The sequence below is a fragment of the Phocoena phocoena genome, chromosome 9, assembly GCF_963924675.1.
Source record: "Phocoena phocoena chromosome 9, mPhoPho1.1, whole genome shotgun sequence".
Lineage (NCBI taxonomy): Eukaryota > Metazoa > Chordata > Mammalia > Artiodactyla > Phocoenidae > Phocoena > Phocoena phocoena.
The window spans coordinates 16,259,195-16,285,551 of record NC_089227.1 but is presented as its reverse complement, the minus strand read 5'-3'; the positions used below and the strand labels follow the sequence as shown (position 1 = coordinate 16,285,551).

At 36.7% G+C, this 26,357-nt stretch overlaps 1 protein-coding gene across 8 annotated transcripts in view; it reads right to left on the bottom strand.

Moving 5' to 3' along the window:
* COG5 (component of oligomeric golgi complex 5) overlaps nucleotides 1–26,357 on the bottom strand; it is a 282,724-nt gene that overhangs the window by 70,422 nt on the left and 185,945 nt on the right. For 7 of the 8 annotated variants that reach the window (XM_065883739.1, XM_065883732.1, XM_065883735.1 and 4 more), the window contains 3 exons: nucleotides 10,187–10,391; nucleotides 3,066–3,227; nucleotides 992–1,091 (listed from right to left, as the gene is read on the bottom strand). In XM_065883739.1, the coding sequence (XP_065739811.1) occupies nucleotides 992–1,091; nucleotides 3,066–3,227; nucleotides 10,187–10,391 (467 nt within the window). The remainder of the gene's footprint in view (nucleotides 1–991; nucleotides 1,092–3,065; nucleotides 3,228–10,186; nucleotides 10,392–26,357) is intronic. The other variant, XM_065883733.1, reaches the window with a different exon arrangement.

Genomic DNA, 26,357 nt, shown 5'->3' with positions numbered 1-26,357 from the left:
GGGTCCACTTACCTGCAGATTTTTTTCAGTGGTAAATACTACAGTACTACATGATCCGCAGTTGGTTGAATCCACCGACAGGGAAGGGATGACAAGGAGAAACTACGAATACGGAGAGCTGACTATCAATTATACATGGATTTTTGACTGCAGGGAGGGTAGGTACCCCAACCCCCAAGTTGTTCAAGAGTCAACTGTACTTCATTTTACAATGTTTCAATTGGAGCAGTCAGGGAAGCCAAACAACAACAACAAAAAAACATGGTCAGCTATCCGTATAGTGACGGTAGAGATACCGCATTTTAGCACATTCTCTAAAATTAGTCCATCAATGACAGTTAAAGATGTACTAAAGCCCTACTCCTTGGATTTCAGTTAGCATACATATCTACTAGTTAAATATGTATGCTTAACTTTAAAACATTAATGTAGAGAATTAAAATTATGATTCAGGCATGCATCTATTATTTTAAATATACGCAAACAGCTGTTTCAAAAAGAGTAATTTTGGAGCTAAACGTCCACAGTCTAGGGCTCGAACCTTTAGAAAGTAAATCAACATTTTTCTTTTACAGTTTTAAGCACTTCACTTCCTCCAATCATTTTCTAATGGTTCAAGTCAATTTCACACTAAGTAACAGCACATGAATGATATCTGGGGTGAGGGGTCTCATGACAGGAAATTTGATCAATCTGAAATAATTACACTTAAAAATATACATAATTTAGCCCATAAAGTGGCACATGCATTTTTTAAAAAGTCTTATAAAACCTGCCTGCATTTTTTAAGTGTAGCAATGGTAGGAGGGCCAATTTTTAAGAGGTAACATTTTTTTCTGGTTTAAATTCATAAGAAAGTTTCAAAAATTCACTATAAAAATTTCCAGTAAATTAATATTCAGTCAATTCAATATTTATAGTTAGTCAAGTACTGCATAATTAGTAATTTTAAACAAAATCATTAAAGTTTACAGAAGGGATTATCACTTACCAGCTGCTCTGATTTTACACCATACAACTTGATGGTCTTTGCCACGTTTTTTGACACAGCTAATGTGAGGTCTGCATCAACAGCAGCTACATTTAGTTCACTGGAGAAAACAAAAACAGACTTTAATTATTAGCAACACAGTTCATCAACAAAGTAAAGAGCAACATATAAACCTAATCCCAATAAACAATGTGGTGATTTTTTTTTATAGATTTCACTGGTTGCCTCCAAGAACTGATTGATTGCACTGTTTCATTTTCCCTCCTAAATTCAGCATTAGGAAAAAGTGCTCTAAGACTGTCTGGTTAATGACCAGTTTCTCATTAATAAAAGCATGTCATGTGTGAGTTCAGGCTGTGATTAAGAGAGTAAATTGTGTGCAGATTTTTCAAGTAGCACTCTTGTTAATACTGGTAAGTGCAATTAGAGACACTGCATGTCACAGACATCTGCAAGGAAATGACAGCTCTTGAATGGAAATGGTAACCTTGGAACGACAAAGGCTAAAAATATAAATTACACGATACATAAAGATACTCAGTTTCTGTAGAAATTATGCCAATTCATGCTATTTTGATAAAATAGCTTTTTAAATATATCAAAAGCATAACAAGGATTTAACTTGATATTTAAAATTTTTGGATTCTTAAAGTATTTCTCTGTCATGCTTATTTTCAATTTAACATTGGATTAATTGGGACATTTGAGGTAATTGCAAAAAAAAGTATTTAAAAAGACCATGGAAAGTTAACTTTTTTAAAGTTAATTTTTAATTAAGAGTTAAAAATTGCATGAAAATGCACATACAAGTAGAAAAGCAAGAAAAGTAATTATTGTCTCTCAAGTAGCAGAATAAATCTTGGCACTTACCAGGTTGCCTTTATGAAGAAAGTGAAGGACTTTAAAACAACATTAGTGCTTACTATGTGTGACAAAAATGCCCTTTCATATACCAGTGAGACATAATTTTATTAAAGTTCACTTTCACATTCTATTAAACAATGGCATAAGTATGCTCCTTCAAGTCCCACCTTACAATTGATCACAGCATTGTCAAACTGCACCGGGGAATGGGTGCAGTCCATAAACAGGTAACACGTCCATAAACAGGTAAAGAGATCAAGTTCAATCCATGACCAGTTTTGTCAATACCATATGAAACAAATAACGGAGACATTAGGGTATAAACGTCTTCAGTCAGGACTTTGGAAAGTCAAGATAACTGTGGAAAGATTTAGGATCAAGATGCTGGGCAATTTCGATGCTGTATTTAGATAGATACGCATATTATACCTGTGGCTTTTTAATTGTACTCTCACATGCCTCAGAATCACCATCTTCAAATTTGTAATCTAAAAGAATCTAGACTTTTATACCTTGGTTCTATATTGCCTAACTACTAATTTTACTCCTCAAAATGTTCACCTATAAATAAATGTATAGACCTACTGTTATGACAACTTGTTATTATGACAGGAACTGAGACAGTCTCAACTGCAGATTAACCTGGGGGGTCCGTAAAATGTCTAAAAGCAACAGTATAATACATTGTCCGCAACCATTCAGGTTGCACAACCTGCTAGGATATCTTCCCTTTTGAGAGTTATAAAAGCTGTCACATTCACTTAGAAAGCTTAAAATAGCAAACACAAGTAGACTAATCAGGATTATAATCCTTGTACGCCATGAAGTACTTTCTGGATTTAAGATAAAAAAAAGTTGATCTCCATGCTTTAGCTTCTCAATTTGTAAAATTATTTTTATATTAACTTTCCTACGTAATATTAGAAATTTACTATGGCATAAAGAATTAGGTTGTTTTACTTTGTATCCTTGACAAGACACAGAATAATGATAATTGACTATTTTTAGACTGTATTTAAATGGTTTTATTAATTGGAATCTCAAGTATTGATACTTACTACATGTGCACTCACTCAATGCAAAACTCTTGATTTAATTTCCAGACTAATTCTTTGAATGATTTGAGATAAATTAAAGATGTACTGCCATTATACATCACTAACAAATGTGGCAGGCATTTTACGGCATGCCACTATATGAAAATACATACCTTGCTATAGTTTTAATGATACCTTCAAGTTCATCGGCAGAAGGAGGATTACGACCACCAGGGGGAAAAACCAAGTTGATCGGATCAAAGAGTCGAGATAAGGATTTTGATAGATAAGCAGCCTCATAGGGTTGTAGTGAGTCTTTCAAAGCCTTTCCGGGACTGTGGGAACAAAGTTTATTAAAAATGAACTTAAATTATACAAAACTAAGTGCTAGTGTATCAGGTTGTAAATGCCTTTCTTAAAAACATATCTCCTATATAAAATGTAACTCTATATGAAGAAAAGAAAAACTTTTGTTTAAAAATGTATAAATATATTTACATAATCAAATGCTTATTAAGAACTAAACATTTTAATTTATACATAATTCCTGGGCATAAATGTTATATAATATGCACCAGTACCTACTGTAGTAAGTCTGTCGCTTGAAACTAAGAGTAACACTGTAAAATCTTATTAATTCTAATGGGGCCATGCCTTCACTTAGCATGTTTCTATAGAGCATACAAGAGAGCCAAGTCTGCAGAGACCTGCTCCCACAAGCTCAACCCTTTTCACACACAACAGCTGCCCTCTCATAAGCTCAGTGCCTAAGAGGGAAGTGTACAGGTGTAGGTTTTTATCAGCCTTCTGATGCCAAAACTGATACTAACAAGAATGAGGACAAAATAAAAAGTGCTTGTGCAAGTCCCACAATCACCCAAATACTCCTAATTGTAGTTCTAAGTTAATTTGTTTTACAACATTCTTCACAAACTAAAATTTAGCCTACTAAACACTTCTTTCCTCCTCAGTCCTCCTATGTCTTCAGTTATATCTGTTGATTTTCATTTACTTGTCCAACTATTGGATCTTATATTTTACCTCTGACAATTACTATCAAATACCTATAACCATATAATTAACTCTGTATCTTCTCACATCACCCCTGTTTATGATCCTTCTACTGGCCTTTCCATTATCTTAAACAAACAAACAAAAACAAATCCCCCTTAATCCTAAATGTTCATTTTGCAAACATCTGACCTACTCCTTCAGGTATAGGAAACTTGGCTTTCTCCTTTTCCACCTTTGCTGGTCAACTGACAAGACCTAGAGGTCAGAACACTCTTGGCTCCTACATCACAATTCCATACTTATCTTAACACTTTCTCATTCAATAAGTATTTCACTCAACACATAGTTCCTGAGAATACTGTGTGCCAGCCCTCACTGAGTGCTGGGAGGATAGAGATGAAATTCACTTTACAGTCCAGTGAAGAAATGTGCAAGTAAAGTGTGAACTATAATAACTTCCATAACAGATGATGAGAGAAAGACCACAATGGGAACAGGGAAGAACTAGTGTCTAAATGTGTCTGAGGCAATCCTCTACTGAAGTCCACGCCAGCTATTTAAATGTCTTCCCTATTTTTGCTCTGGTCATTTACTGACCTTAAGAAGCCTCTTCTCTCTTCTGCAGAAATTTCAGCACTAAATTATAAGTACTAACATTCTTCTTCTCCAAGGATCCTTCCAGAAGGTCCTGCAGCTCTACTCCAACACCAAAGCTGCCAAGGCCCAGCTGGCTATCTGCCAGCAGCCACTCCTCAAGCAGCTCGCACGGGAGAAGCAGCTCTATGCCAACATGTTTGAGAGGCTGGCTGAAGAGGAGAGCAAGACCAAGGCTGCGGGTCGTTGCAGGAGAACAGCCTGCTGACACAGAGATGGAGGACGAGCGAAGGACGACCCGGCAGGGGGCCGGCCGCAGGTGGGGGCAGAGCACAGCCTCCCTCAGCCCTGCCCCAGTGGCTGCCTGCCTCCCCTGCTCCCTACCTTACTCCACCCTGTTAGTTTTGGAAAACCTGAAAGAATCTGGGGGGTGCGGGGTGGGGGGGAAGGATCCTTGGTGATTACAATGTCAAAACAAACAACTTTTCTAAAACCTGTCCTGTACTAGAAGTCTACTTTCATTTTAGCTTTACTATGGAGCTTCCATGTTTGAGTCATTGTTTTGAACTGCTCTACCTGTGACGTCTCCAAGCTCGAAGACAACTTTCCACGCCCCCACTTGCCGCCATCTCCTTCCCGCCTACAAATTCTCTTAAATGTCTACAATTTGCCAGGTACTTCCTAGATGCGGGAAATGTAGCAATGAAGTCAGTTAAAAAAAACTCCCTGTCCCCTTAAAGAGACTTCTGAGAACACAATATTGTAAATCAACTCTACTGCAATAAAAACTAATAAAAAAAAAAAAGACTTCTGAGAAACACACAAAAAAAGAAATAAAATTTTTAAATGAGTTAACTACGGAATACAATGGAGAGTAAAAAATTCTAAGAGAAAAAGGAAGTAAGGAAGCCAGAGACCGTTTTTGTTTTTAATACAATTTTACATAGGGTGAGGCAAGGGAAAGCTCCCTGAGAAGATGTGAGGGAAAAGAGGGAGCAAGTTATATAGATTTCCAGGGTAGGCACTTTCTATAGGAAGAGAACAAGCTCAAGGCGCTGAGAAGAGACTTAGACCTGGATGCATTTGACAAAAAGTTAGAGAAGCAGAGCACTTAAGTGACAGGAGAACAGTACAAGATAAGGTCTAAGAGAAAATAAACGGAACAAATCATGCTGGGCTTTGTATATCAATAAAAGTGCTAGATTTTACTCAAAAGAACTTGCTCTCTGACCTTACAGTGATCAGCGCTACGGAACCCTACGCTCATCCTCCACCATTTCAAGGTGCTCTCATTAGCATCTTCATTTTTCTAATTTACCTTCCTTTCAAAGCTCTTACGAAGAAAATCTCAGTTAGATGGTCTCTGTATCTGCTGCTAAGCGTTCCACGTATTGCAGAGAAAAAGTAAATTGTTTCTATCAAATGTTTATGCAAACCTCTTAATTTCAAGAGACCTGAAGCTCCAGGTAGTAAAATTCTACTTCTGCAGCCCTTCACTCTCCACAGCTGACCATCTGCCTCAACTTTACACTAAGACCAAAACCAGTGGCAATGATCTTACTAGCTTATTTTTTCCTTTGTAACTTCACCTACCCTCAGCGATTTTCCTCTTATCCCGAAGAAAAAGTAGCTTTATTCCTTTGTTCATATCAAAACCTCTCAGAAGAATTACCTACCTCCCTTCTTTCCCGTTCTCTCTTTTTTTAAAACTTATCAAGATTTAATTTACATTCAATTCAACCATTTAAAGTGTATAATTCAATATATATTCAGTATATTCATGGTGATGTGCAACCATCACCATGCTCAATCCCAGAACATTTTTATCACCTTCAAAAGAAACCTCATAGCCTTTAGCTTTAATCTTTTACCCCCCCACCCCATCCCCAGCCCTAAGCAACCACTAATATGCTTTATATCTCTATAGATTTCCCTGTTCTTAACTTTCATAGGAATAGGATCATACAGCATATGGGCTTTGTATCTGGCTTTTTTCACTTAGCATAATTTTTTCAAGGTTCAGTCATGTTGTAACATGTGTCAGTTCTTCATTCCTTCATTCATGTGTGGATATATCACATGTGGTTACCCATCTGTCTGCTGATGGACATTTTGGGTGTTTCTATCTTTTGGTGATTATGAATGCTGCTATAAACATTCATTACAAATTTGTGTGTGAACACATTTAAAATTTTTTTTTCAGTTTGCGTAATATGTTTTGTTTTTATTGTGATAACATATACATAACAGATGGGTGCTGTGCACACTAAGGAAGCGCCCACCTATTGATCTCATCTGTCTGAGGCTTCACTTCAGCTAACTGGCAGCTGAGGGCAGGATGAGAAATGCTGCGGTTCTGCTCTTCTTAGAAAGAAAGCCCTCCAGTTAGGAGTGGTGGGGGAGGGAGCCCTTTGTTCTTGGCTGTCACAGTCCTGAGTGGAGCCTATGCCTTGATGAGCTGGGAAGAGGGAGGGAGGAACAACAGTCTTGGTTCTAATGTCACAGGCTCTTATGGAATTCTTTCTACTGAATTTTCATAGACTTTCTTGAGTCGATGATTTTTCATTTGCTGTTTGCTTTTAAAACCATTTCCAGACACATTAAATTGTTTGGTTTTTAATAGTTTTCACCAGATTCACTGTGAGGTGGGTCAGCGGAGTGGGGACAGCTGTCATCCCAGAAGTCAATCTCCTCCCATTCTGTCTTTCATCAATTCTAATAATGCTTTGTATCCACCATTCCACACCTAGGCCTTGAACAACCTTACTTTGCTATATCTAGAGGTCACTTCTCAGTCCTAAGCTTCTTCAGCTTTTCAACAGCATGTGACACAGTTAACCATTCTTCTTCTGACTGAAATGAACTCACTCTTTGGGGTTCCACATAACTTTCAGTTTTCCTCCTATCTCACCATTTTTTTTTCCTCTTAGTCTTGCAGGCTGCCACTCCTCTGCACAATCTATAAATTTTGGAGTGCATATTTTGGGCCAAAGTTCCCTTTTCTCTTTATATATATCTTCCCTATGGAATCTCCTCCAGTCCCATGATTTTTAAAGATCTGCATAGTGATACTCTCAAATATGTATTTCTAGCCCTGATTCACATTCAACTACCTTTTCAACAACACAATTTGCATCTTTGATTCAACAGTTTCAAAAGAAAAACCTTAACACTACTCGATGGGGAATTCCCTGGCAGTACAGTGGTCAGGACTCCATGCTCTCAACGTGGAGGGCCTGGGTTCGATCCCTGGTCAGGGAACTAAAATCCCACAAGCCGTGTAGCATGGCCAAAAGACAAAAAAAAACCCCACAAAGAAACAAAAAAGAAACAAAACAAAACCCCACTACTCGATGAAACAATGTCTTCCAATCATTAGGCTTCTCCCAACTTGTCCGCACATATCCTTGATTCTTCTTTTCCTCTCAAATGTGATCTACCAGCAAGTTCTACTGGCTTGCCCTCTAAGCTATATCTCGAATCAATTCGACCAGTTCTCACCATCTCATCCACTCATCCTACTTCAAGCCATTATCATTTCTTGTCTGGATAAACAAAACAGCTTCTCTTTCCCTGTGGTGACACTCCCCCTCAGTTGTGCACAAAGAAGCCGGCATGCTAACTTTTAAATGTTTATCAGTTCATCTCATTCCTCTGTTTAAAAGCAAAGGTTTCCAGTGTTTTGAATAAACTCTAAACCCCATATCATGGTGAATAAAGCCCTACATGATCTTACGTTTCCCCTCCTCGCCGACCCAATTTTTTATCCCCCACTCTCCCTCATTCATTGTGTTCAGCTTTCTATTCCTCAACCTCCCCATCTTAATTTTCTCAGGCTCTAAATCTGCTCTTCTCTCTACCTGCAAAAATCTTACTCCGAATCTTCCACAGTTGATTTCTTCACATTATCTCAATCTTGGGTCAAATGTTACCTTTTCATAGAGGTCTTCTCTGACCACCCTATATAAAACACTGTCACATTATCTTGTTTTATTTTCTTCATAGTAAGAACAGCTTTCAAAAATTCAGCATAAATACTCAATGATGAAAAACGTTAACCTGGTTATTTGTGCCTTGATTCTATTCAGATTATTCTAAGGTCTCGTTCTATTCATTATCTCTTTTCTTCACTTTCTCTCTCCAATGGCTACTTCTATCTATAAAAACTCTCAGCTTTCCCTCTATCATTAAAAACAACAACAAAAAACTTTCCTTTGGCTCAGCTACCATGGTCAAATTTATGTTTGTTTCTTGCCTCACTTCTCAAAAGAATATATAAATCCTATTGTCATTGTTTCCTTATTATATCGTCATTATTTTTTGGTTTCTTAGAAGAATACAGGTCATAAGTCTTCTTCTCCACCTCACTGAAGTCAGTCTCCAAAAGGTGAAAAGGATGTCCCAAAACACAGTGGTTTTTTTTCATTCTGATTTTTTTTTCTACATTGCATTTACTGCCTTTCCTCTATCCCCACGAGTAACATATGCTCATTTTAAGTAAAAGCAGAAAATACAGAATAAAAACTCTACCTCTTGGACATAAAACACTATTACCTTGTGCTATGTATATTTTCCAGAGCTTTGCAGTGCCAACATATGAATTTAAAAATAAAACTAAACCAGAAATACAATGATACTATGTATGCTATTTTGTATACCTAAAAAAACCTTAATACATTATAAGATTTTTCAAGATCAACAGATAACTTTTCAGTCTTCTTGTCCCCTCTTTCCATTAGTCCTCACCTAATCTCCATGTTTAGCATCAAAGAGTAACTGAAGAGAACAACAGCGTCTCCTTCTATCATACCAGCCTACCCTTATGCCACTTGTTTTCCCAGTCAAAACTTCTATGTCCTGTATTTTACCAGTCAGTACTTCTTACTACAGTGGATACAATTCAGCTATAAGTATTCAGAATAAAAATTTTTTAAGATAAACATTAAAATAGCACTCATAAATCTAACCTTTTTCTTACAAGGTCAGTGATCAGAATCTACTGTTACTTGAGTCAGTCTCATCACAATAAATGATTCTACTGTTTAAAGATGGTGTGCAAGCCAATCAATTGATTTGGTGCTCAAAGAGAAATCTGAAAACAATACTCTTTTTCAATTTAGGAGGAAAGCTGGCTGGTTTAAGCTTATTGAGATGGTATTATTTTTCTGATGTGGCTTATAAATATGGCTACATATACTGTACTTCATGAATAATCTAAGAGATTTTCAGGTTTAATTTTGACTGTACTTAGGTTTTTCCCACCAGATGGAGAATCTATCCCAGCATAAGATTTATTTCCGCTATAGTTCCTGAACACACCATTTCCTTTTATATCACATTTGTGCCAGTGGTCCATCAATAATGATGCTGTCTGATGTAATTACAGGTTATCTTATAACATCAATTAAACGATAATGACCACATATGCTCATCTCTTAGCTTCTATTCACCTTAATTGGTGATATACTTTAAAATGAATCTTAATCAGGAACCAGGCTGCTCAACTAAGGATAAATTTCGACTTCTTCAGTTAAAAGTGTTGTGAAGTCTTTTAAAGTAAATAAGTGAATAGTAATCATTACAAGTATTCACAAAGATTAGCGTTTTCCCATTTTCTAACTTATAATAAAAATAAAAGACAAAATCCTTAACAGGCCAACAAACAGGTTTGATTAAACAAACATACTCATAATCTGGCTTCCTTGGTATGAATATGTCTTGTGTATCATCTTCCATGTGTTGTAAGTCAGCATAGAGGTCTGCAGTTCCACTGGAATTAAAATTTCCTTGAATACTTTGGCTGTATTGTTGAAGACGCTTCCATAAGTCATTATAAAGACGCAATAATTTAGGGTATTCTCCTTCAAATGCCTGTTTCAAAAACATAGAAGCTGCCAAGCAAAACAATAAAATGATTAGATAAATGATAAAAGGTAGCAAATAAAAATTTCTTTTGTATGTGAAGATGGTGCCAGAAATAGCCTATACTATAGGACAAACCAAAGATGTGTTCTAATAAGGTCTTTCAAAATAACGCCAGTAACAGTAATTTTCCTCCCAGACTACTTACTGCACGTGATATGTGGAACATATATTTTGAAACTTAATCTATAAGGAAATAGACAAATCAACAATTACCGTTGAAGATTTTCTTTCTCTCAGTAAATGATAAAACAAGTACACAGAAAATCAGTAATTGACATCTATAGAATACTTTATCCAAAACAGCAAAGTAGCCATTATTTTCAAGTACACATGAAACATTTACCAAAATCAACGATTTCTGATAGAAACAGTCTAAATAAATTTAAAAGGTTCCAAGTCATACAAAGTATAAAAACCAAAACAGTTTTAGATTAGAAATCAGTAACAGAAATATTTTTTAAATTCTGGATAAATACCTGGAAGTGGAATTGCTGGATCATTTCTGTTTTTAATTTTTTGGAGGAACCTCCATACTCTTTCCTAGCAGCTGCGTCAATTTACATTCCCACCCTTTTCTCCACAACCTCATCAACACTTGTTATTTCTTGTCTTTTTGATACTAGCCATTCTAACAGGTTTGAGATTATACCTCATTGTGGTTTTGATTTCCACTTTGCTGATGATTAGTGATGCTGAGCCTCTTTTCACGTACCTGTTAGCCATCTATCTGTTGTCTTTGGAAAAATGTCTACTCAGATCCTTTGCCCATTTTTTAATGTGATAATTTGATGTTTTGCTATGAGTTGTATGGGTTCTATGTATATATTACATATAAACCCATATACCTGCAAATCAGGTATATGATTTGCAAATATTTTTTCCCATTCAGTAGGCTGCCCTTTCATTTTGCTGATGATTTCTTTTGCTGTACAGAAGCTTTTTTGTTTCATATAGTCCCACTTGTTTATTTTTCCTTTTGTTGCCTTTGCTTTTGGAGTCAAATTCGAAAGAAAATCACAATGAGATATGACTATATACCTGTTAGAATGGCAAAAATTAAAAAAAAATCAAATGTTGGTGAGGATAGAGGAACTGAAACTCTTGTATACTGTTGGCAGAACGGAAAAATTGTATTATCATTCTGCAAAACAGCCTAGCATTTTCTTAAACTGTTAAAGATATACCCACCACATGGTCAAACTATTCCTCTTCTACATGTTTATCCAACAGAAAAAAAAGTATATGTCCATATACAGACTTCTATATGAACATTCAAAGCACCTTTATTTGTAATAGCCCCAAACTGGAAACAACCCAAATGTCCATCAACAAGTGAATGCATACACAAACTATAGTATATCTGCACAATGGAATACTATCCAGAAGTAAATACATAATACAATATGGATGAATCTAAAAACAATCATGCTGCATGAAAGACAAATCAGAATACACAATACATGCTGTATCATTCAATCTGTACACAGCTCTAGGAAAGGTAAACCAATAGATAGTGACAAAACCTGGTCAGAATTTGCCTGGGGAAGAAGAAAGGAGATGGCGGGGAGAGGAATTACAAAGGGGTACATGGAAACTTTTGCGGGTGAGAAATACATTCACTGATCTTGACTCGTGATGCTTTCATGGGTGTGCATATATGTCAAAACTTACCAAACTGTACACTTTATGTTCAGTTTACTGTATACCAATTATACTCTAGTAAAGCTGTTTAAAAAAAAAATCTTGGAGAGGACTTCTGTGAAATCTCTCCTTGCTGATGAAGAGGCCATTCACCATGGCCTGAGTGTCCCCACACATTCTTGCAAGTTATGTCAATGCGAGGCCCTGGTTGCTCTTCATCCAGGCCATTTATCAGGTTTGCATTTATAGCAAGCAACCTTGAAACATGAGGTAACTTTGCCCTGCACACAAAGAGCAGGCTTGCTTACTGCTTATGGCAAAAGCTGTAGATTGTCCAAGCTTAAAGTTCTCACCTGTGACACAAACTCACAGCATACGTACCATTCACATGGGCCCAAACTGTGTCTCCCCAGGAGGCCTGGAGGCACGGGGAACCAACATACAAATATGCCCATACTCACGTGGCTTGCTATGCTGTGAGCAATAAAGTTCTGCTCTGACCCAGGAGTCTCATGTCTTCTGACAATATTCAGAACACTTTGGCAGGCTAGCATTTTTAAGTAGGGTTAAAAACCTCAGATCCTTCACGGATCTTGAACTCCTCTAATCTAAATCATATTCCTTTTGTTATATTCTCATAACAATCTGTTCTTTGTCTTCTTTGCATTTACCACAATTTCTAATTTTACTTGTTTAAAGTATGTTTCCCCTACTTGACCATAAACTCCATGAGGACAAGGACAATACTTGTTTTCTTCAATGCATATTTGGTACTTAACACAGTGCCTGAAATAGTAGAAATTAAATAAATATTTCTTAATGATAAACTAAGTTTTGCTTTTTAATGGACAGTATACTCACTTTCACAGAAATCTTATCTGTATAGAACAAATCACTGTTGAGGGTTTCAGAGAGCTGAACTTTTGACTATACTGTCTCAGTAAATGTGACTCACTAATCAATTCTAAGATACTTAAGTCAAACATATTTAAAGCTTACAAATATATATTGTGGTAAATCCCAAAGCTAAATTCTACCTTACTTTCTTCTATAAGTGGTTATCAAGTATTCACATCAATTACCTATAAAACTGATTATAATCAATTATTTTTTTGATAAATGTAGAACACACACTGCACATCTTAATAATCTAAGAAATCATTTATAGATAGAAAATGACAGTTACTAATTCCCAGTTACTTAGTAATTCATTACTCAGAGCATGCCCTGTGTGAGCAACTCTTCTTTTTGAGTAATAACTAGTGATTCCAACACAGCACTAACATGAAGATGAAATTCATCTTTACTCCAGTACCTTCTTTTATGATGATTTCTCCATAGCAATGAACACTATAAGAAATTATTTATTAGTTTGTGTTGACCATGTTCCTCCTTTACAATGCAAGTTTAATGAAAACAGGGATATTACTTGACTTGTCTCTGTATTTCCTTTACCTAGAGTAACACCAGGCACTGAATTATTGCATGAACAAATGAACTGAAAAAAGAATGAAGAGGGGTCTAGGTATGGAATTAAGTCATTTCTCCAGATTCTAACAGTCTAGACTTAATTGCCTCACTACCCCCAGACCCTCTGGTTCAACTCTGATGTTTGCGTAATCCCAGAGTTGCAGCACACACAGCTCTTGCCTTAGTCTTGAGCAGCTGTGCTAAATATCAGCCTGTATATATGCTTCTGCCACTGCATCTCCCTGTGTGAAGACTGAATACCTCATCTCTCAGCCACTAACTGGGGTCCTGACCAAGAATAGGCATCACTCCTTAAAACTCCCACCAACCTTCAGACAACCAAATTCTGGTCAATGTAAAAACTGGAAGATAGGGCTTCCCTGGTGGCGCAGTGGTTGAGAGGCCACCTGCCTATGCAGGGGATGCGAGTTCGTGCCCTGGTCCAGGAAGATCCCACATGCCGCGGAGCGGCTGGGCCAGTGAGCCATGGCCGCTGAGCCTGCGCTCCACAACGGGAGAGGCCACAACAGTGAGACGCCTGAGTACCTCAAAAAAAAAAAACAAACTGGAAAGTAGATTTATCCACTCAAAACATATTTGCTGAACATTTACTATATGACAAGTACTGTTGTAAATGTTGCATACGCAGCAGTGAACAAAATAAGCAGAGTTCCTACCCATGAGGAGTTTATATTCTAGTGAAGGAGAAAGACAATAAACAAATTAGTATGTAACATAATGTCAGGCAGTGTTAAGTGCTTTAAAGAATAATAAAGCAAGGTTAGAGAACAGATAGTGATAGGGAGTTGTAGTCTATTTACTGCAGACAGGGAGGGCCTCTCTAAGTGAAGCAAGGATATGACCCATCTGGATATCTGGGGAAAGAATGATTCAGATGGAAGAAACAGCAAATGCAAAGGACTTTAGGTAGGTTATCCCAGTAGAGGCCGCTGCCCTTATTTTAGCAACTTACCAAGCTCTTTAGATACCTTGGCCTGAGAGGGTCAGCCTCCACACCTAGGTTGAGTCCCTCTTTTAAGTACATTGCTACTCATTTCTAGATCACTCCTTTCCTAACTGGCTCAATTCCCAATAAAAACTGTCAGCCTTGCACATAAATCACCTAGCACTATGAAAGTAAAGGAGGCTAGTAAAGGAGGCTAGTAATATACTGGGTTTAGTATGTCTTGGAAAATATTATCTGCTTCATAATTGAATTAGATATCTATTGCTACATAAGAACTTGCCACATATGTAGCTGTTTATTTTTAAAAACACTCATTTATTATTTCATAGTTTCTGTGGGTCAGAGGTACTGGGTCCTCTGCTTCAGGGTCTCTAACAAGGCTGTAATCAAATTGCCAGCCATGACTGGAGTCTCATCTGAAGGTTCAACTGGAGAAGGATATGATGCCAAGCTCATGTGGTTGTTGCCAGGATTCAGTTCCCTATGAATTGAACTGGATTTAGGGTCTCAGTTCCTAGCTTGCTGTTGGCAAGGGGTCAATCTTAGTTCCTCGCAAAGTGGACCTCCCCAATATTGCTGCTTATCTCATCAAAGTTTGTAATCCATGAAGGAAATAGAGAGAGCTTGCTAGCAACATGGAAGTTATGATCTTATGTTACCTAATCACACAGGGACATCCCCTTTGCATATTCTATACCTATAGAAGGTATACCTAAGCAAGTTGTACCTGTACTCAAGGGGAAGAGATTATAGAAGGGTGTAAATGCCAGGAGGCAGGGATCACTGGGGACCATCTTAAAATCTAGCTGCTCCAATAAAATGAACCATACTTTATTCACATCAACAAAAATTATATAAAAGTCAAATATTGAGGGCCATACAGCAGTCTGATAAACAGCTACTTTTCAAATACTGATATATTATAGATTATATTACTCCTTCCTAATTAAGACAGTTTCATATTAAAAAAAAACCTGTTTAAAATATTGTTGAAAAAACAGACCAAACACACTATACAGAAATAGTTCAGAAGTAAATTAAAGTACCAGAGTGAAATATGGGTAAGTCAGTTGTACCCAAGTTAATGAGTTTTCCTATTACTCATAAAAAGAACTTTTCCTATCGAGTCCCAGAAATCTACTATGGTCCAAGACATATGTTAAAAGCAAATAAATATTTATATGAACTAAAACTGACTGTAAATAATTTTATTGAGGATTAATATGCCTTCTGATTTAATTTTTAAATTATGATTTAATAAAACTAAAATCAGAATAGAAAAGAGACCTTTTTAAAACTCAAAGAAATCCCATTTAAGATGAACAGATATTAAAATTCAAGTTTTAAATGGAAAATCTGATCAAAGCCTAAAGCATTAAACTTTGAATGAACAATCTGAGTTAAAACACACACACACACACACACACACACACAAAACCTAAGATTAGCCACTTGCAAACTATATACACAAATTATACATACACACACACATAATTAGGATGGAATAACTGTCTGAAAATAACTGGCTATGGTCCCTAGGAAGTTTCTTAGGTTTTGTTTTTGTTTTGTTTTTTCATAATAGCAGCAGCACAAAGTCATGGAATCCAATACCAACTGGGTATGCTATGGTGGTATTCTATACCACAACCTTTCCTTTTAGCAGGAATATAAAGCATACACATTCTCCTCCAACTTTTTAACTAGTTAACCTTGAATGCACTTATGATATGAAGATGACCACCCTCGTTATCTCACAATAAAAATAACAGTCACAACAAAAATAAAGGTCATCATCAACTTCTTACCCTCGATTCCCCTATAAATGTTTCTAGTCGTCAACTTTCTTCACAGGAACAACTGTCCATTATATACAAGACTAACTCTTCAACTTCCACGCTTAATCTCATCCCATTTCATCTCCTCCAAGACTATTATTCTCTTCTGTATTTTCAGCTTCCAATCAATTAAAAAAAAAGATCGAACATGCTCTCTTTGTATTAAAAAAAACAAAAATACAAATAACATGGCAAATGCTTCCCCTTGATCCTTTAACAGTTTACTTGTAGCCACTGCCTTGTCACCCCTTGCAACTGTAGTCCACACACACCTCCTTGCCTCCTCCAGGCTGCAACCAGACTTCCAACTGCCACAGTGCTATGGAAACTGTTTTGGGAAAAGTTACAGTATCATTCTGACTGCCAAAAACATTGGGTACTTTTCTAATCTCCTCTCACTGGATCGCTGTTGATGACTCTCTCCTTTGTGAAACTCTCCATAATCCCATTCTCTCCGGGGTTTTCTACTCTACTGATTTGTTTTTCTTACTCTTTGTTGACTTCTTTCCTCTGCCTTAAATATTTTCCTTGAAACTTAAAAAAACTGTTACTATAGAATTCAAGCATATAATATGAAGAGAACCTCTACGTATCCATAACTTATCAACTTGATCTTGTTTTATCTATAACCCTACCCAATCCTCCTCCACTACTGCCAGCTATTTTGAAGCAAATTACAAACATCATGTCATCCATAAATATTTCAGCATGTACCTCTGATAGTAAAGACTATTTTTTAAAAAAATAACCATAGTTCTCCTATCACACTTTACAAAATTAACAATCAGCGATCGCATATGCATGATAGACCTGTGATTTTTTTTTTTGGTTTGTATGATTTAGGACCCATAAATAGTCCATATATTATAATTAGTTGATATATCATCAAGCCCTATCTATCGTTCCTCTCTTTCCTTTTATTCCTTTTAATTCTTTATTTAAGAAACTGTGTCATATATCCTATACAGCTTCCCACAGTGTGGATTCTGCTGATTGCACCCTCTGATCCCTGTATTTACTGTAGATTATCAGCTGGATCTAAAACAGTACATTTCAACCGTGGCTGCATATTGAAACAACTTTGGAAGCTTAAAAAGATCCTGGTGCTTGGGTTTCACCCCAGAGACTTTAATGTAATTGCAGTCTAGGCTTTGAGATTTTTAAACATACTCCAAGTGATTCTAATGTGCAACCAAGTTGAAAACCACTGCAACAGATAAAGAGATTTGATCTGATTCCAGGGTCCATAATTTCTGGTAAGCCTACTGCATATGTAGCATATGAACTGGTGTACCATTTACCTTTTTTATATTAACAGTCTATTAATAACCATTGCCCAGATCTACTAAGAGACTGCAAAATGAAGATACTGTAACATTCTTTGTACATTTATTACAGGTGATATTTTTATAAATAAAAACTTATGAAATCAATTATTCAGTTTCTCTGAGATACCGTTTGTAGGAAAGGCAGGAAAAATGTTTTTCTTTCCCCTTTACTTACCACTTTTCAAAGTAAGGAGTAGTATCATCAAGGGTAAGCAGTAAGTATTTCTTCACTTACATCATTATGAATTCATGGATTTAGATGTACATGATGGATTTAAATCACTTGTGATTGTTATCCTTATTGATGTTAAATTTATTCCTTCTCTGGTAGATTATCCATTCAAATTGCTTCCTATTAACTCAATCCTAATAGGCTTGGTCTTCATATCTTCCTTGCTTTCTAGTATATGGGGTTACAAAATTATCCTGCACATTTCTTGCCCCAGACCAAAAATCAGTCATTTCTCCAAGGACCTTTAATTTCTTTTAATGGGAAATCAACTTGTAAAACCACAGCATCGGTGTCAGAAGGGTTCAGTACTAATGAAATGGTCACTATTTCTACGGCTTTTCAGTAGACAGAGCTATGAAATGTATGCAAATCAAATAATATATATATGTATTTTAATATCTTTATTGGAGTATACTGCTTTACAATGTTGTGTTAGTTTCTGTTGTATAACAAAGTGAATCAGCTATATGTATACACATATATCCCCATATCCCCTCCGGCTTGTGTCTCCCTCCCACTCTCCCTATCCCACCCCTCTAGGTGGTCACAAAGCACAGAGCTGATCTCCCTGTGCTATGCAGCTGCTTCCCATTAGCTATCTATTTTACGTTTGGTAGTGTATATATGTCAGTGCTACTCTCTCACTTTGTCCCAGCTTACTCTTTCCCCTCCCCGTGTCCTCAAGCCCATTCTCTACGTCTGTGTCTTTATTCCTGTACTGACCCTAGGTTCGTCAGAACCATTTTTTTTTTTAGATTCCATATATATGTGTTAGCATACGGTATTGGTTTTACTCTTTCTGAATTACTTCACTCTGTATGACACACTCTTGGTCCATACAATTCACTACAAAAAACTCAATTTCGTTTCTTTTTATGGCTGAATAATATTCCATTGTATATATGTGCCACATTTTCTTTACACAATCGTCTGTCGATGGACACTTCAGTGGCTTCCGTGTCCTGGCTATTGTAAATAGAGCTGCAATGAACATTGTGGTACATAACTCTTTTGGAATTATGGTTTTCTCAGGGTATATGCCCAGTAGTGGGATTGCTGGGCCGTACGGCAGTTCTGTTTTTAGTTTCTAAGGAACCTCCATACAGTTCTCCATAGTGGCTGTGTAAATTTACATTCCTACCAAAATGGCAAGAGGGTTCCATTTTCTCCACACCCTCTCCAGCATTTATTGTTTGTAGATTTTTTGATGATGGCCATTCTGACAGGTGTGAGGTGATACCTCATTGTAGTTTTGATTTGCATTTCTCTAACGATTAGTGATGTTGAGCACCCTTTCATGTGTTTGTTGGCAATCTGTATATCTTCTCTGGAGAAATGTCTATTTAGGTCTTCTGTCCATTTTTGATTGCATTGTTTGTTTTTCGGATATTGAGCTGCATGAGCTGCTTGTATATTTTGGAGATTAATCCTTTGCCAGTTGCCTCATTTACAACTATTTTCTCCCATACTGAGGGTTGTCTTTTCGTCTTGTTTATGGTTTCCTTTGCTGTGCAAAAGCATTTACATTTCGTTAGGTCCCATTTGTTTGTTTTCATTTCCATTTCTCTAGGAGGTGGGTCAAAAAGGATCTTGCTGTGATTTATGTCACAGAGTGTTCTGCCTATGCTTTCCTCTAGGAGTTTTATAGTGTCTGGCATTACAATAAGGTCTTTAATCCATTTTGAGTTTATTTTTGTGTACACTGTTAAGGAGTGTTCTAATTTCATTCTTTACACATAGCTGTCCAGTTTTCACAGCACCACTTATTGAAGAGGCTGTCTTTTCTCCACTGTATATTCTTGCCTACTTTATCAAATATAAGGTGACCATATGTGCATGAGTTTATCTCTGGGCTTTCTATCCTCGTCTGTTGATCTATATTTTTGTTTTTGTTCCAGTACCATATTGTCTTGATTACTGTAGCTTTGTAGTATAGGCTGAAATCAGGAAGCCTGATTCCTCCAGCCTCATTTTTCGTTCTCAAGATTGCTTTGGCTATTCGGGGTCTTTTGTGTTTCCATACAAATTCTGAATTTTTTGTTCTAGTTCTGTGAAAAATGCCATCAGTAGTTTGATAGAGATTGCACTGAATCTGTAGATTACTTTGGGTAGTATAGTCATTTTCACAATGTTGATTCTTTCAATCCAAGAACATGGTATATCTCTCCATGCGTTTGTATCATCTTTAATTTCTTTCATCAGGGTCTTATAGTTTTCTGCATACAGGTCTTTTGTCTCCCTAGGTAGGTTTATTCATAGGTATTTTATTCTTTGTGTTGCAATGGTAAATGGGAGTGTTTCCTTAATTTCTCTTTCAGATTTTTCTTTACTAGTGTATAGGAATGCAAGAGATTTCTGTGCATTAATTTTGTATCCTGCTACTTTACCAAATTCATTGATTAGTCCTACTAGTTTTCTGGTAGCATCTTTAGGATTCTATATGTATAGTATCATGTCATCTGCAAACACCGACAGTTTTACTTCTCCTTTTCCAATTTGGATTCCTTTTATTTCTTCTTCTTCTCTGATTGCTGTGGCTAAAACTTCCAAAACTATGCTGAATAACAGTGGTGAGAGTGGGCAACCTTGTCTTGTTCCTGATCTTAGTGGAAGTGGCTTCAGTTTTTCACCATTGAGAACGATGTTTGTTGGCCGTGGGTTTGTCATATATGGCCTTTATTATGTTGAGGCAAGTTCCCTCTATGCCTACTTTCTGGAGGGTTTTTTTAATCATAAATCAGTGTTGAATTTTGTCAAAAGCTTTTTCTGCACCTACTGAGATGATCATATGGTTTTTCTCATTCAATCTGTTAATATGGTGTATCGCATTGATTGATGTGCATATATTGAAGAATCCTTGCACTCCTGGGATAAACCCCACTTGATCATGGTACATGATCCTTTTAATGTGCTGTTGGATTCTGTTTGCTAGTATTTTGTTGAGGATTTTTGCATCTATGTTCATCAGTGATATTAGCCTGTAGTTTTCTTTTTTGTGACATCCTTGTCTGGTTTTGGTATCAGGGTGATGGTGGCCTCGTAGGATGAGTTTGGGAGTGTTCCTCCCTCTGCTATATTTTGGAAGAGTTTGAGAAGGATAGGTGTTAACTCTTCTCTAAATGTTTGACAGATTCGCCTGTGAAGCCATCTGGTCCTGGGCTTTTGTTTGTTGGAAGATTTTTAATCACGGTTTCAATTTCAGTGCTTGTGACTGGTCTCTTTATATTTTCTATTTCTTCCTGGTTCAGTCTCAGAAGGTTGTGCTTTTCTAAAATTTGTCCATTTCTTCCAGGTTGTCCATTTTACTGGCATATAGGTGCTTGCAGTGATCTCTCATGAGCCTTTGTATTTCTGCAGTGTCAGCTGTTACTTCTCCTTTTTCATTTCTAATTCTGGTGATTTGAGTCTTTTCCCTATTTTTCTTGATGAGTCTACCTAACGGTTTATCAAATTTTGTTTATCTTCTCAAAGAACCAACTTTTAGTTTTATTGATCTTTGATATTGTTTCCTTCATTTCTTTTTCATTTATTTCTGATCTGGTGTTTATGACTTCTTTCCTTCTGCTAACTTTGGGGGGTTTTTTTGGTGGTCGTTCTTTCTTTAATTGCTTTAGGTGTAAAGTTAAGTTGTTTGAGATGTTTCTTGCTTCTTGAGGTAGGATTGTATTGCTATAAACTTCCCTCTTAGAACTGCTTTTGCTGTATCCCATAGGTTTTGGATCACCGTGTTTTCACTGTCACTTGTTTCTAGGTATTTTCTGATTTCCTCTTTGATTTCTTCAGTGATCTCTTGGTTATTTAGTAACGTATTGTTTAGCCTCCATTTGTTTGTATTTTTTACAGTTTTTTTCTTGTAATTGGTATCTACTCTCCTAGCACTGTGGTTAGAAAAGATACTTGATATGATTTCAATTTTCTTATATTTACGAAGGCCTGATTTGTTACCTAAGATATGATCTATCCTGGAGAATGTTCCATGAGCACTTGAGAAGAAAGTGTATTCTTTTGTTTTTCAATGGAATGTCCTATAAATATCCATTAAGTCCATCTTGTTTAATGTAACATTTAAAGCTTGTGTTTCCTTATTTATTTTCCTTTTGGATGATCTGTCCATGGGTGAAAGTGGGGTGTTAAAGCCCCCTGTTATTACTGTGTTACTGTCAATTTCCACTTTTATGGTTGTTAGCATTTGCCTTATGTATTGAGGTGCTATGTTGGGTGCATAAATATTTACAATTGTTATATCTTCTTCTTGGATTGATCCCTTGATCATTATGTAGTGTCCTTCTTTATCTCTTGTAATAGTCTTTATTTTTTTTTATCTTTATTTTTTTTGTGGTACGCGGGCCTCTCACCATTGTGGCCTCTCCCATTGCGGAGCACAGGCTCCGGATGTGCAGGCTCAGCAGCCATGGCTCACGGGCCCAGCTGCTCCGCGGCATGTGGGATCTTCCCAGACCGGGGCATGAACCCGTGTCCCCTGCATTGGCAGGCAGACTCTCAACCACTGCGCCACCAGGGAAGCCCAATAGTCTTTATTTTAAAGTTTATTTTGTCTGATATGAGAACTGCTACTCCAGCTTTCTTTTTTCATTTGCATGGAGTATCTTGTTCCAACACCTCACTTTCAGTCTGCACATGTCCCTAGGTCTGAAGTGGGTCTCTTGTAGACAGCATATATATATATGGGTCTTGTTTTGCATCCATTCAGCCAATCTATGCCTTTTGTTTGGAGCATATTTAATCCATTTACATTTAAGGTAATAATCGTTATGTATGTCCCTATTACCATTTTCTTAATTGTTTTGGGTTTGTTATTGTAGGTCTTTTCCTTGTCTTGTGTTTCCTGTCTAGAGAAGTTCCTTTAGCATTTGTTGTAAAGCTCGTTTGGTGGTGCTGAATTCTCTTCATTTTTGCTTGTCTGTAAAGGTTTTAATTTCTCCATCAAATCTGAATGAGATCCTTGCTGGGGAGAGTAATCTTGGTTGTAGGTTTTTCCCTTCATCACTTTAAACATGTCCTGCCACTCCCTTCTGGCTTGCCAAGTTTCTGTTGAAAGATGAGCTGTTAATCTTATGAGGATTCCCTTGTATGTTATTTGTTGCTTTTCCCTTGCTGCTTTTAATATGTTTTCTTTGTATTTAATTTTTGATAGTTTGATTAATATGTGTCTTGGAGTGTTTCTCCTTGGATTTAGTCTGTATGGGACTCTCTGTGCTTCCTGGACTTGATTAACTATTTCCTTTCCTATATTATGGAATTTTTCAAGTAAAATCTCTTCAAATATTTTCTCAGTCCCTTTCTTTTTCTCTTCTTCTCTGGGACCCCTATAATTCAAATGTTGGTGTGTTTAATGTTGTCCCAGAGGTCTCTGAGACTGTCCTGAATTCTTTTCATTCTTTCTCGTTTACTGCGCTCTGTGGTAGTTACTTCCACTATTTTACCTTCCAGGTCACTTATCCGTTCTTCTGCCTCAGTTATTCTGCTATTAATTCCTTCTTGAGTATTTTTAATTTCATTTACTGTGTTGTTCATCATTGTTTGTTTGCTCTTTAGTTCTTCTAGGTCCTTGTTAAATGTTTCTTGTATTTTCTCCATTCTATTTCCAAGATTTTGGATCATCTTGTCTATCATTAGTCTGAATTCTTTTTCAAGTAGAGTGCCTATTTCCTCTTCATTTGTTTGGTCTGGTGGGTTTTTACTTTGCTCCTTCATCTGCTGTGTATTTCTCTGTCTTCTCATTTTGTTTAACATACTGTGTTTGGGGTCTCCTTTTTGCAGGCTGCAGGTTTATAGGTCCTACTGTATTTGGTGTCTGCCCTCAGTGGGTAAGGTTGGTTCAGTGGGTTGTGTAGGTTTCCTGGTGGAGTGGACTGGTGCTTGTGTTCTGGTGGATGAGGCTGGATCTTGTCTTTCTGTAGGCAGGACCACATCTGGTGGTGTGTTTTGGGGTGTCTGTGAACTTAGTATGATTTTAGGCAGCGTCTCGGCTAATGGGTGGGGTTGTGTTCCTGTCTTGCTAGTTGTTTGGCATAGGGCTATAAAAAATCATTACTGTGGGGCTTCCCTGGTGGCGCAGTGGTTGAGAGTCCGCCTGCCGATGCGGGCGACACGGGTTCGTGCCCTGGTCCGGGAAGATCCCACATGCCGCGGAGCAGCTGGGCCCGTGAGCTACGGCCGCTGAGCCTGCGCGTCCGGAGTCTGTGCTCCGCAACAGGAGAGGCCACAACAGTGAGAGACCCGCATACCACAAAAAAAAATAAATAATAATTACTGTGTTTAAAAGTAAAGTAGTCATAAAATAGATAAACAACAAGGACCTACTACTGCTGTATAGCACAGGGAACAATATTCAATACCTTGTAATAACCTATAATGGAAAAGAATCTGAAAAGGAATATATATATTCAGTTATATACATATAACCGAATCACTTTGCTGTAGACCTGAAAGTAACACAACCTTATAATTTAAATATACTTCAAGTTAAAAAAGAGGTTTTAAAAAAAAGAAAGTAAAGTAGTCAAATGAGTAAAGTAAAAAGTCAAATGAAAGACTGCCTCTCTGTGTGGTTATGCCACCAACTGGACACATTATTGCATTAATATTTTACTTTTAATTTTTAGTAATTTCTTCTTTCATTTTAATTTTGTTTTATAACTATATAAAATATTTATATAAGTTCAAAACTAAATCTCCACAACAAAGTATACTCATAGAAGTCTAGGTTCCATCCCTGTCCTCTCCTATGTATTCTTCACACACTCCCTCCCCCAACTACTGGTAACCATTTTGTTCTGGATTTTATGGTTTATCCTTCTATTCCTTAAAAATATGGGCCAAGGGCTTCCCTGGTGGTGCAGTGGTTGGGAGTCTGCCTGCCGATGCAGGGGACGTGGGTTCATGCCCCAGTCCAGGAAGATCCCATTGTGCCGCAGAGCGGCTGGGCCCGTGAGCCGTGCCCGCTGAGCCTGCACTCCACAACGGGAGAGGCCACAACAGTGAGAGGCCCGCGTACCGCAAAAAAAAAAAAAAAATGTGTCAAAATGTGTATTTACTTTTACCACTCCCTTTCTTATTAGCACACTGTAGACATATTTCTCTATAACTTGGAGATTGCTCCATAGTAGTATAAAAAGATATTCCTCATTCCTTCTTTTTTCTTTCTCATTCCTTTTTATAGTTGCATGGCATTCCATTCTATGGATGCACCATAGTTTGTTTACCTAATCCCCTAGTGATGAACATTTGGGCTGTTTTTAGTTTTTTTTCCAAATAATGATGCAATGAACAGCCTTGTGAATATATCTCTTCATGCTTTTCCTAGTGCATTTATGGAATAGATCTTAGAAGTAGAGTTGCCGAGTAAAAAAGCAACTGCTTACATAATTTTGTTAGATACTTATATACTTTGTTAGGTAATTTTGTTAGAAACTCCCCTCTATAAGGTTTGTATGCTAATTAGCATTGCATTAGAGTGACTATTTTCTCATAAGTTTGCCATGTGTTATCAAACTTTTTTTACCTTTTTGCTAGTTTGATAGATGAGAAATGGTGTTTCTGTATACTTTTATTTTGCATCTTTCTATTTATAGGTGACACTGAGCATCTTTTACAAATGCTTAAGAGATACCTACACTTTTTTTGGTAGGGTTGTTGGCCTTTTTCTTCTTATTTTAGAAGCTTTTTATATATTAGTGATACTAACTCCTTTTCTTTGATATAAGTTATAAATATTTTTCTAGTTTGTCATTGTCATTTTATTTTGCTTAAGGGTTTCTTTGCCATGTAAATTTTTTAACATAATCAAATTATCAATCTTTTCATCACTGCTTCTGGATATTAAATCAGAGAAGCTGCTTGTTCACTTGTGTTTCTTCTGGCACTTGAATGGTTCCATATTTCACATTTAATTCTTTGATCCACTTGGAATTTACCCTGCTATGTGAGTAAAGTGGGGATTTTTTTTCTCTTAGCTCTTTTTATCTCAATCTCCTCTTCAACTCTAAGCACTTTATTCATTTCCATAACTACTGGATCACTTTTATCCATTCAACAAATCTCCTTGGAAGATTTAATTAAATATCTTAGTCTCATATTTGCTTTCTTCTTTTACCTCAGTGAAAACTGCTTCATAGTTTATAACTAATGATATAAAATGCTCACTGTAAAAAATCAAATAAAGGCATAAGGAAAAAAGTAAATGTTACCTGGTATCCTATTATCCTACAATAATCATGCTAACATTTTTTCACCATGCTTCTGAGTCCCTGTTTATCATATATATATACTGTTGTTTGTGTTCTAAAAGTACTTCATATTTTAGGGTCTCATTTACCTTATAAGTGCTTACTATTTTTTTAATGAGAAGTATTTTTATTTGACAGTTTGGTTTTCTCCTCAGATTTTCTAATACTTAAAGCCTTTAATATTAACACTTTAGGGATCCATTTCAACAG